At 30.1% G+C, this 13,185-nt stretch overlaps 1 protein-coding gene across 1 annotated transcript in view; it reads right to left on the minus strand.

Moving 5' to 3' along the window:
• The window catches only part of LOC111622428, an 18,183-nt gene extending 5,637 nt beyond the window's left edge, over window positions 1–12,546 (minus strand). Inside the window, exons 1-3 of the mRNA XM_023364809.1 lie at window positions 12,423–12,546; window positions 11,777–11,829; window positions 9,036–9,867 (exon numbers count right to left, since the gene is read on the minus strand). Of these exons, the coding sequence (XP_023220577.1) occupies window positions 9,036–9,867; window positions 11,777–11,829; window positions 12,423–12,435 (898 nt within the window). The 5' untranslated portion in view covers window positions 12,436–12,546. The remainder of the gene's footprint in view (window positions 1–9,035; window positions 9,868–11,776; window positions 11,830–12,422) is intronic.
• Between the last annotated feature and the right edge of the window lie 639 nt (window positions 12,547–13,185).

Below are 13,185 nucleotides of genomic sequence, written 5' to 3' on the forward strand. Positions count from 1 at the left end.
TAATCAATTTAAAGTCTAAAATCGTGAAAGTGACAGTTAATATAAATATTAACGACATTTTTGAATAAATAATCTTCAAAATCGAATTAAAATAGTACTGTATTTATAAGCAGTCCTTTAAAAAAGACAAAAGAAATATATGAATTAAAAACGAGAAAATTTCATATATTAAAAGAATTTCGAATGTTTACAGCTGACTCTCCCCATGCTCAAGCCAAACTTACGCCTAGACGCGATCGAAGCGTTCGAAGTGGCAGAAATTTTTATTACGCCAGTATCGTAACATTACAGCTATTGGCAGGGCAAGGACCAGTATATCTATCGACTCTGCTTTTACACACACTTTGGCTCTAACACCGTTGGAAAATTGTAGTTGTCCCCGTACAAAACTACTTCCGGTTTGGCTCTAATGCGGTTTTGGAAATTCTCCATATAAAATTTCATAATTTTTAAAGGTAAACTTCGTTATTCGATTTTTTTTTATTCGAGAAAGCACGCGCGTCGTCTCAAGTTTCCCCGTGGATTTTACAATATTGAAAATTTCAAATTATTTTGTGCCTTTTCGCGGGTTTACTTCGACGAAAACTGATAGGAAGAGGAAGAAAAAAATTGCACTAACTTTCCTATCAACCGAATGTCGTCGTCGTTGCTTTCAGACTTTAGCCCTTAAGACCGTCACAGTGTTTTGTTTGTATAGATTAACCTTCGTATTTAGTAAAGTTTATTTAAACAATTTTATATAAGCGGTATTAAACTTTTTTTTAACCGTAGGTAAGCAATCATTCGTAAAATGACGAACGAAATACTCGAATAATTCGGTATTCGAACACAAATTCTGGAAAAAAGTCGCTGGGTATTCGACCGAACAAACACCCGCTAGAACAAATTATCGATTAATATATTTTAATTTCGTCTTCCATACAAATTGCTTATGATAAAAATAAAGAAAAATGAAGACGCTGCCAATATTTCTGATCGGGATGACGACGACACTTTGTAAAATGAAAAAGGTTCCGGTTTAACCGAAATTAATATTAAGCTTAATACTGTACTTTTTATTGTGATTGTTAATTAGTTATCGATGGCTTTAATAAACATATTTCTCTTAGTAACGGAAAAGAATTGTATACTTTTGTTAACTTATAGAACCTAACCCTATGTCTTACATTAGTCCATTGTTTCGCATGGTACTTTTTCGGAACGTAACTGCCGTGTTATACGAGGGCGGCCCGTATTTGTAACGGAACCCACAGATAACGGGCGTACCTGGGTCTGGTTCCCGAAGGACCGTGCGAGGTAAGGTAAGTGGGGATCCCGGTGAAAATGCGCCTTATTTGGAAAGGCGTGGTTTTATTCCGTCGTATAAAAGCTTGGGAATTTTCTCGGTCCAAAGCGGAGGTGGAACTACTTTCGGATTCCACGGAAAAAAGTCGGTCGCCAGTTGCGAAATTCACCCGGGAAACGTCTTATCCAATGGAAATTTCTCTTATCCGTCGGATGTTCGACGGAAATCCGTGGGAAAGTGCCGAGTGCGCCGGCGGTATTTAAGGGGAGGACGGGCGCCGCCACCGATGTTAAACGGCCTCATGACCGGGTCCAAGTTCGTGGGTTTGCTCGCCCTCTCCGTCCTCTGGTCGGCGCCGGAAGATAAGACTCTTCCCATTCGCTTTCCGGCGAATTTTATACGAGAATTGGGCTAGAAACGTCGTCGGCCGAGAATCCTTAGAAAAAAGGACGGGCCTTGGGCCTCCTTCCACTAATACTTTGGGAAGGCCTCTTGAGAAGACGTTTCGGTCGGTGCGCTGGGTCTTTCCGCAATTCTAATTAATTCCAGTTAAACGGGACTTCCGTTTCTTTACCTTTCGAAGTTTTTCTTGTTTATAAAACGGAGCGATAATTGGCGAAATTCCCGATATTTTAAAAGACTAACGGACCGCCTAGCGTGATTTATTACGTAATACTACCGACGTATAAAAAGGACCGTCTCCCGGCGGATTTATTATTCCGAAATTTTTATTTTCGGAAAGAGAAATACGATGTTTATAAATGAAATAATATTTCGATAAATATCGTTTCGCGTCGCATTATCGACGACGATGGCTATTTCGAAAGGCGGAGGCAATAATTAGTATTATATAATAAAAATCTGACATAAAGTTAACGACTCTGTATTTTTAATGGGGCCGAGGAAAGCATGGACGGTTGCAACGTAACGGGAGTTTGCATGTCGACCTGCCATCCCGATCTCAGACAGGAAGAGAACAACCACAACTGTCCGGAAGGAGAGATGTGCTATACTATAATGTAGTCCCAGTCGGAAAAAAGCCCGGACGTCACATCCGGTTTATTTCTTATTTTTTCTCGTTTTTTAAAAATTTACCGCGTATTTAAAATGTTCGGGACTTTTGGCCAAGACTTTTTCGCCGGTCGATCGAATATTTATACAGGAATCGAATTTGCCAATTTTTGGGGTAGTTTCCTCGTCTCCAAACATTTAAAGTAATTCCGAATATCTCGTCGGAAGTATATTTATATAAATCATATTTAATTATATAGTATAAGGTTAGTGGGATAGTGTTGAAAGATAGTCAGCAGTGGAGGATTTCTGCACAATTGATTTATGAGGCCCCAGACGTGCGCCTCGTGCTCCTCGGGCCTCATAAATCAAGAGGACTTCAAAATTCAGCTATCAAAATATAAAATAAATTATTTTATTTTATTTTTAGAATATATACTTTTTTAAATGCTCTTTGGTCACGCTTATCTGGTTTACTCGCAAAATATTAATTGACAAGAATACTCCTTATAAAGGGGCCATTTCGCATTTTATTGTTTTTAGGGGATGGTAAAATGATTACCACTTCGGTCTGACGTCGCCATCTGGTGTACCCTGCATGAATTACTTATTCGTTAGTCAATTTTAATCAAAATGTCTCCTTCTATTCGATTACCTTCTTTAGTGTTATCCTAAAACATCCGGTGTTTGTTTATTATTTTGACGGTAACTTTTTACTTTTACTTTTAAGTTTTAAATCTTCTTGTTCTTTGACTGTTTATTATTATTGTCCGAAATATATTTACGAAGTATTCGCTATTTGAAATCTGTACGTGGTTCAATGGAAATATATTTCCCAAGGATTGTTATTAATCGAGTTCTTGGATTTCATTTAAAGAATTCCGATCTCGTCCGATGTTTTCTTTTATTAGGCGATTTTAATAACTACAGCAGTAGAAAATGAAATTTAACACCTTGTCTTAAATAATACTTTCGTCTTCTAGATTTTCTATCTTCGTATCGACTTTTATATTCGTAATAAGCACGTAAAAAAGACTCGATGACGACTGTAATTAGATAATTAAATTTGGCATTCTGACAACTGATTTAATAATGGCCGTCATATTTTTTAATTTTTTTAATTGCGATGCCAATAACCTAAGATTTCTGCCAATTATTCGAATGCTTACGCGAAATTACCTGCGAAATTATTTGGATTGAAGACGTTACCCCGTTTTAGTTATTAAGTGAATAAAAATTTAACATTATAATTTTAATTTATTCCGTACTTTCGTACTTAAAATAAAACTAAATTTATAATAAATTCTAATTGAAAATTTCACACTCGAAATTACAAAGAAAAACTATTTAATGGTAGAAATATTTTAATGTCTCCTGGTTACGCGTGCCGATTGTATAAATTCGGAGAAAATATTTTGTGAAACTTTAAAAAATTTGATAATAATGATAAGAATAAACCCGACAAAATAATTTATAAGTAAATAAATATCCTCCTCGGCTGAAATTAAACTGCGAGTAACGTAATGAGCGTATATTCGAGAATGCAATTCACATTTACATCCCGCTTTATTCTGTTAATTTGCCACGTTTCTGTCTATTCTTCTTTTATTTGAATGCCTTTCCACTCGAAACAATTGTTCCTATCTGTAGCTTCGTATTTTTATTTCGAACGTAAATACCGTCGTTTGGATTTTAATGTCGTGTCGCCATGTTTAACATAAAAAATATCTAACGGGTGTATGGCATGGGCGCGCGGACGTTTACCGGAATTTAAACACTCATTGCGAAATATATTACTATTTTCTATTGTTGTGGGCGCTGCCATGATTTATTTTTATTAGAAAATCGTAGGTTTCGAACAATGGATGGTGTTGCTGTAGATCCACGGTGGTTAAACTACAGCTAATCTAGACCCTTACTACGACTCTCGTATACTTATACAATTTCTTTTTGTAAACTCGGTGTATACTTTNCTCTTAATTTTCAGCATATAATCCACGAGAATGTTTGAAAGTCAATTTGTATACTATTAATTTTACAAAATTTGCTAAGTTATAGCTACTCATTACACAGAAAATTAAAGTAATTTAATTTTTTTGTGCACAAACACATTTAAAAATGAATTTTATTTCGAAAAATATTGGACAAGTATCTAATTAAATAATTCCCGGAACTATAACAATAACTTCTGTCCAAACGAGTGACGTCAATGCCAGACATGGAAATCGTTTTTCTGAGACAATGGCAAAGTTTATGACTGAAGAATTCGAATATTACTGTTGATGTCAAAACCAACAAGCGTTTATTGTATATTTATGTGTTAACTGCAACTTCGCGCTTTTATTCAGAGAATATAGCGTAAATACAGTATATAGAACACATAATATTTTTCAACGTTTGTTTTGATGGCTGTCTGTTAAATCTACAGTAAATGTGTAAAAATTTTATAATAGACGATCAATAGTGTGCACTTTATTATCATCATATCAAATGAAATTATACATTATATACAAAAATAAGTATTTGACAAAATAATGAATTACAATCTAAACGAAAAGATAATATTTCTTCTTGTAACTATTCAATTTGGTTGTTGAAATAATGTAAATACTCTTGCCAAGGAGTAATTATTCAATGTTTATTAAATTCATAATGTATATAATGTAAATTAAACTGCTTTCACAGTGACAATTATAAAAAAACAAAAGATTTTTTTGTATTGAATAGATGTTATCCCTGTCATAGTAAAATCCTGAGACTTTTTTTTATTTCGAATATTTATGGTAATAATATTAAACAAATGCATAAAAAGTAAATGTAAAAATATAAATGTTAAGCTTTATAATTTAGAAAAATATGTTAGAATTATTAACAATGTGTTTTACATATAATAGCAATTTGTTAACAATTTTAAACGTAACAATTTTCACATAATTTAAACAACGTTGAGCGATAGAAATAAAATAACGTAAGATGTCATCTATTTGTAATCTTACCTTTTTCAAATTCTCTGACTCTAATTGATTTTTCTAATTCATCATCATCCTTATCACTTGTTGCTATTTGCTGGAATGGTAATGTTTCAGAGATATCATTGATACAATCGTATTTTTCATTTCTATTATCAATCGTATTTGGTGTTGATGTTGATAAATTGACGTCGCCATTAAGTTCATCAATTTCTTCGATTGCATTTACGTCATTATTAGAAAATGCATTTTCACAAAATACGGCGTCAGCATCATTTTCCAATAAATCATTCTCGATGTCACATTCATCTTCCTCATAAATTATTTCTTTTACTAAAGAAAAATTTTCTAAATATATGAATGCCCTTTTCAAAGGCCTATCAACATAATCTTCAAGAACCGGTGCTGTTATTTGTTCTGGAGGCAATACAAAATCCTGCTCCTTCTGTAAAATTCAATTTCGAAATTTGCTTTTATCCTTTAATTAGTTTCCATGAATTTAATTATATTTACACTTACAACTGAATTTAATTCTCTGTAATCTGAATCAGCAGATATATGAGTGGTTGTACTCTCAACGATTATCTTTGTATCTATTTTCACTTCGTTACGTTGTAAAATATTTGTATCTTCATTGAAATCNACTGAAAGAATCAGAGTAATAAAAAATATAATAATTTAAACACAAATATAAAAAGCTACTCTTAATTTTCAGCATATAATCCACGAGAATGTTTGAAAGTCAATTTGTATACTATTAATTTTCCAAAATTTGCTAAGTTATAGCTACTCATTACACGGAAAATTAAAGTAATTTAATTTTTTTGTGCACAAACACATTTAAAAATGAATTTTATTTCGAAAATATTGGACAAATATCTAATCAAATAATTCCCGGAACTATAACAATAACTTCTGTCCAAATGATTGACGTCAATGCCAGACATGGAAAGCGTTTTTCTGAGACAATGGCAAAGTTTATGACTGAAGAATTCGAATATTACTGTTGGGTCAAAACTCTACAAAACACATAAATATACAATAAACGCTTGTAGGGTCAAAACCCTACAAGCGTTTATTGTATATTTATGTGTTAACTGCAACTTCGCACTTTTATTCAGAGAATATAGCGTAAATATAGTATATAGAACACATAATATTTTTCAACATTTGTTTTGATGGCTGTCTGTTAAATCTATAGTAAATGTGTAAAAATTCTATAATAGACGATCAATAGTGTACACTTTAACTATCATCATCATATCAAATGAAATTATACATTATATACGAAAATAAGTATTTGACAAAATAATGAATTACAATCTAAACGAAAAGATAATATTTCTTCTTGTAACTATTCAATTTGGTTGTTGAAATAATGTAAATACTCTTGCCAAGGAGTAATTATTCAATGTTTAATAAATTCATAATGTATATAATGTAAATTAAACTGCTTTCACAGTGACAATTATAAAAAACAAAAGATTTTTTTNACTTCTAAACTTACAGAATGGCAGCGCTGAACATCCAACATTCATGTTTTTGCATTGAAAACTTCAGCCGCAACCTCACTATTCTTTTTTTCCATATACTGTATATTAATTTTATATAAAATAGAATATTAAAATAAAGAAAATATTTGATTCTAATGGTCATTATGTTAAAAAAAGAAAATTTTTTATTACAAAACTAATATATATTCAATAACATTAAACAATATATAATTTATTACAATGATAAGAAAATATATATGAATGATGAATTAGATATTTCACTCTGCAGTTAATTTTTTCTATTTTAAAATAGATTATCTTTGAAAGATTCAAAAACATTTGTTATTAATAAAACTTTTTGTGCTGTTCACAACATCTTAATGTTGTGAAAGTACTTAAAATCTCAATAATTTTTAATGTAAATTAGGTAATTATTTAGTCAAGACTCAGAAATCCACTGGTAAGTGAAGCCTTGTTCTGAATGCATTCATAATTTGCTAGTGGTGTTAAATAAATGTAAAGGAAAGGATGTTTTTATATAATTTTTTTAAATGTGGTTTCTTATTTATAACATTTCTATAAAATATTTGGTCTTTAAATATGTGTTTAAAATAAATCCAATGACATTATTGGACATAGCTAGGTTTCTGGAGTCTTAATAAATTGTTTTATGTAAAATATTGATTTGTGTCTTCATTATTTCAGAGTGAACAACAATTGGCTGAATACAAAGCTAAAATTTTAAATTTACAACAACAGATGAAGAATCTACAATCACTTTAACATTTTACATAAAGTATATTTTTTATACATAAAAAGAAACTTTTATTAGAAAATATGTATTTATTTATTAAGTTTGTATACAAACATAGTTTATATTTTTATACTTATTGTAATAAAACATATTTATACGATCAATATCATAGTTTAATGTAAATTTTATTTTTATAATGTAAATATGAATTTAACAGTATTTTATCCAGCTTTATCCATATATCTATTTCAATAAAGCTTGAATACAAATTTCTTTTAATAATTAATATAATAAGCATTTAGCTATTTGATATTTATATAAAATTATGCCAATTTCTATACATATTTAAACAAGTTTACACAAAAGTAGCTTTGTTTCCTGAATAATATAGCTGAGTAAATGTAGCTGTTATTTTAATGCAATTTACACAACTAGATTTTAAATTTCAGTAAAAATACAGCCATAAAATTATTTGTCTTTGGAAGGATCAATGCCAAGTAATCCAGAATGCTTTTTAAAATACTAAAATAAAGTTATTTTGCCTGCTGATTAGTTTCATTTACACATTGCTAATGTAATCAGTACTAGGGATGCTGGTTTGCATAAAATACATAACACATGATGACTTGGTGGACTCCAGGTGCCCTATATTAATTGATGACTTATGCTGGCATTATTCAAAAATCATGAAAATCAACAGTATGAAAATGCATAATCAAGTATAATTGCAATTTGAAAAAAAAGGTAATATTGAACAAGTAAATATAGTAGATAAAATTGTTTCATCTTCATTTATTCTAAGTATTTATTAATCTACAAACATAATAAATACTTAGAATAAATAGAAGAAATAGTGAATAAAAATCATAAAATTAATTGTATAACTGTAATTCTAAAAATGAAAAATTAAGAAAATAGTCTGAGCAAAAAGCACTCTATCAGCACCAACTTTGAGGATTTACGATATAGACAGTTAACAATTTAAAACACTGATGTAACCTAGTATCATTATCCATTGATGAGGCCTGATAATACTGGGGAAAATGCATTTGGATAAAGGAGAAAACTTACAATAAACATTTTTTTCACAGTTGACAAAGCTATTCCAACATGCATCAACAGAAATTCTTGTATTCAAATTTGTTATTTACATATTTCTTAATAATATGTTAATATTTTTAATAATATGCTATAAGTAGTATAGAAATGATACAAACTGGAGTACAGAAATTAATTAGTATATAAATTTAATATTAAAAAAAATTTTTTTGAATTAAATCGAAATTTTTTGAAAAAATTTTTGAATTAAATCGAAATAAAGACCGATACAGTATATTTAATTTGTATAATAAACAAAACGATATCGAAATAAAGTATAGATTATATTTAATCCAACTCGCGCGCCATCTGTAATACAAATTCGTGTCCTGTGGACCCGTGCTACGCTCCTGTTTGAATAACGGATAACAACATGTCGGGTCNTTTGCCAAATAAACAAGATTTACCATTAATATATTGATTACCTGGAATTGATAAAGATGCAGGAGTATCTGATGACAGAGGGACGTCTGTTTGTAATATTCTTTTACCTGAAGGCTCGTGTTTGAGCATTCCTGATTCTGGCAGATATTCTAATTCTTCCTGTCGTGCTTCAGGTTTAGGTATTACTTCTGCTGGCCTCTCTCCTGACAGTTCTGACGATAGTTCATATGCAGAGACTTTTGTCATCGTTCTAGATTCAATCATTTCTGGCACTGGCCCGTGTCCGGGAATTTCTGTACACATTCCACATCCAACTACTTCTAATTCGGACCCATGTGTATGTAATTCTGAAATTGGTCCATAGCCTGGCACTTCTGGAAATTGCCTATATGCACGAAGCTCCACCGGTAGTCCATATTCAAGATTATCTGGAGCTGAATCATATCCAGGGGGTTGTACGGACAGTTCATTTTGACGGACTTCCATAACTGGTCCACATTCATATAACTGTGCTGGAGGCTCATATTCTGAGACATCCATTCCTGAATCATATCCATACCACTGTCCTGAAGGCCCATATTCTGGGACATTTATTCTTGGGCCATGTCTGTACCACTGTGCTAGCGGTCCATATTCTGTTACATGCATTCTTGGAGGATCATATGCATAAAACTGTTCTGATGGTCCATATTCTATTACATCCGTTCTTGGACCATATCCATACCACTGTGTAGGAGACCCATATTCTGTAACATTTATTCTTGGATCATATCCAGGCGACTCTGTTGGCAGCCCATTTTCTCTCACTTCTATAACTGGCCAATACCCAGGAAATTCTGTTCCTGGTCCATATTGGTTCAGTTGCGCTACATACTGAAATATTAACCATACAATACATTAATAAAATCAATTTCAGATATTACACCCAATTTAAAATTACAATAATGTCTAATAACAGTTTGTTTTTATTTCTGTAATCATTGTAAAACTAAGTACACCTATTTAATTTATTTATAGTACATTGCTTAAAACGTACAGCACATTAAAAACTAGCAGGTAAGTTACATTACTGAGAAACAAATTTTGAAAATCAATATTAAAATATTTTGTGTTCTATATAATTCATTAAAATATCAATACTAGAAATTCTTTCTATATTTATTAAAATAATGTGTAATATATACTTATAATACAAATTATTAATGTAAACCACATTAAATATTTCATCTAGAATGCTACTTTTAACTGGGATAACACGACACATGAAACAAAAATATGACTCGATACACACTCAACAGTACTTTTGCAATAAGATATCTTCCATTATTACAATTATACGAGCGATGGCCCCTTATTACCATTCGGAATTTATTCAAACATAGCTGCATAATCAAGCTTTTAACAGAATAACTCAAATCATAATTTAGGTATTGTCTGATTTTCCCACCCAAATGTTTTATTATAAACGGTTGTTTGATACTTTAACATTTAAGACGGGTCGCAGTTCAATAACTGGTACGATTTAATTTGCATTATCTCATTTTAATAAGTTTTCAGTTGTGAGATGATTGATATATTTTATGAAAAGAGATATCCCTGTTTTTTAAGCAAATTTTTGAGTCTTTAACAATGAATTGTAAACACTAACACGAAGATCTTCAGAAGGTAAAGCTGTTGTTTTAGACCATAATATTAAAATATTTAGTGTAATATTAATTACCCAATTCAGGCCTTAAAATCGGTTCAGGAGTCGATTGTTCTAATTTATATAGGCGTTTAAAATACCTTAACTGTATTTTTTCAAGTTATACCAGAAGATCAAGACTTCAAACAGTGATCAAATATGTTAATTTTGATTTTAAAAAGGCGTCAAATAATATAAATGAATTTTTTATTAAATTTTTTAAAATGTAATTTCAACAATTTACTAGATTGAGNCAGTTCAATAACTGATACGATTTAACTTGCATTATCTCATTTTAATAAGTTCTCAGTTGTGAGGTGATTGATATATTTTATGAAAAGAGATATCCCTGTTTTTCTAAACAAATTTTTGAGCCTTTAATTATAAATTGTAAACACTACAACGATCTTCAGAAGGTAAAGCTGTTGTTTTAGACCAGAATATTAAAATATTTAGTGTAATTTTAATTTCCCAATTCAAGCCTTAAAATCGGTTCAGGGGTCGATCGTTCTAATTTATATAGGCGTTTAAAATACCTTAACTGTATTTTTTCAAGTTATACCAGAAGATCAAGACTTCAAACAGTGATCAAATATGTTAATTTTGATTTTAAAAAGGCGTCAAATAATATAAATGAATTATTTATTAAATTTTTTAAAATGTAATTTCAACAATTTACTAGATTGAGTATTAAATATTCCTGAAAAATAAAAATAAAGGCCTAAATATTTTAGGCTAAATGAAAAAGAAATTTCATTTCATATTAAATATTGATATTCCATTTCATATTGCAATCTTCGAGATCTAAAAGCCAGAAACTGAGAATTGAATGTTAAGGAGATAGGAGAAATACAATCTGCTCATACGTCCTTTAAAATATTTGTAGGAAAACTGAATGGCAGTTAAATTTGTATGATGTTAAGTTTACAAAATGTCTGAATGTTTAAAGAAAAGTACCAGCTTTCAAATCATATTTAAATATAAAGAAAGTTCAAAACGTCCTTACATATTTATGTTGGTATTTGATTTCTATGCTATCTGAATATTATTTGCTTTATTTTAACTAAAACATACATCAAAATTTTCTGATAAACTTACCTCAAAGTTATTTCTATAAGGAAAATAACTTCCATCAAACAATTGTTGATCACCTAGAAATAATTATCCCATAATTATTATTTTAAACAGAATCACAAATACTAATTTATTTTAATGTATCAACAAAATATAAAATAACAAACATTTGTCAATTTATTTTACAAAATCTTTAAAAACAAAAATTGAAGTAACGTGTGCTTATACGTCTTAGATGGAAAGCAATATTCATATGTAAGATTACATTGAGAAATAATCTGCTTTATTTAAATCTGCTTTAACTTAATGACATTCAGAAATATTGATTTATTCTTCTTTTTATATATACTGTAGTCTATGCGTATACTTTCTTATTCGTTGCAATTAAAAACTTTATCTTGAAGATAATCGAACTAAATTTCTACGCTAATTTTTGAGAATTAATTGTAAATACCCGCAAGAAATTGTTTACCCTTTTTAATTGAAAGAAATCAGGAGAATATGTAGTTGCAATTCATATAATGTGTTATATAATATTGTCATTGATTATTTAAAACCTTTCGTTACAAAATTACGATTAATGAAACTTTTTAATATACAGTGCATCATTAACATATCGATAAATAATTCTTATATTTGTATATATAATAAACTAATTGATTGAACTTACTTAAAAAATTCATCTTTTATTAAAGAAATCGCTTTCGAATAATAAATCGCTTCGAAAATACTACAATACTCTTTGACAATGGTCAAAATTATATTATTAACAATTATTGTTAATGCAACAATAAAAAATGTTCATACGTTATGCTCAGAACAGCACGTGCTTTGATCATTACGCTCGAGCTCAAGAGCATATTCATAATTTTCATGCTCTTCAACTTCATATTGTCTTTTTAAAAATTTACTGACTGACTTTTATTTAATATTTAAGGTTATTCTTTCTCTACCTTTAGCTGTACGTGATACACATCTATTTACATAATTTTAAGATCGTCTTAAATATTTTCCAACNTTTATATGTATTGATAATAATAAAAATACATACATACACAGTCTTGCGTTTTTATTAGTCATGTTTTTTCCGTTTGAAGGGGTTAAAGAATCTGTCTAATGTCGATTGCTTTTCTCTCTTCTTCAGGGTTTTTCGTAAGTAATTAATAGCATTGCAATTGTAGAAATCCCCAAGCCTTAACCTGGTTTTGATGCCATTCTAAGATCATTGTTCTGACATCCTCCCACTTCTTCAAAGGATCTTAAATAACAGATATCGACATTAATCCTCTTTTTCAGAAGAAAACGTATCTTGCCGAGTTTCTGGTGTTCTTCATTCAAGAGTTCTTGGCGTTCTTCTGTCGTCAGATCCATTTCGTGTTCCATTATGAACTCTTCTATGTTCTTTATTTCTCAGATGTGATTTTTGTTACTTC

This window comes from Centruroides sculpturatus, unplaced genomic scaffold (assembly GCF_000671375.1).
Source record: "Centruroides sculpturatus isolate CEXI.00-Female unplaced genomic scaffold, Cexi_2.0 scaffold23, whole genome shotgun sequence".
NCBI classification, from domain to species: Eukaryota; Metazoa; Arthropoda; class Arachnida; order Scorpiones; family Buthidae; genus Centruroides; species Centruroides sculpturatus.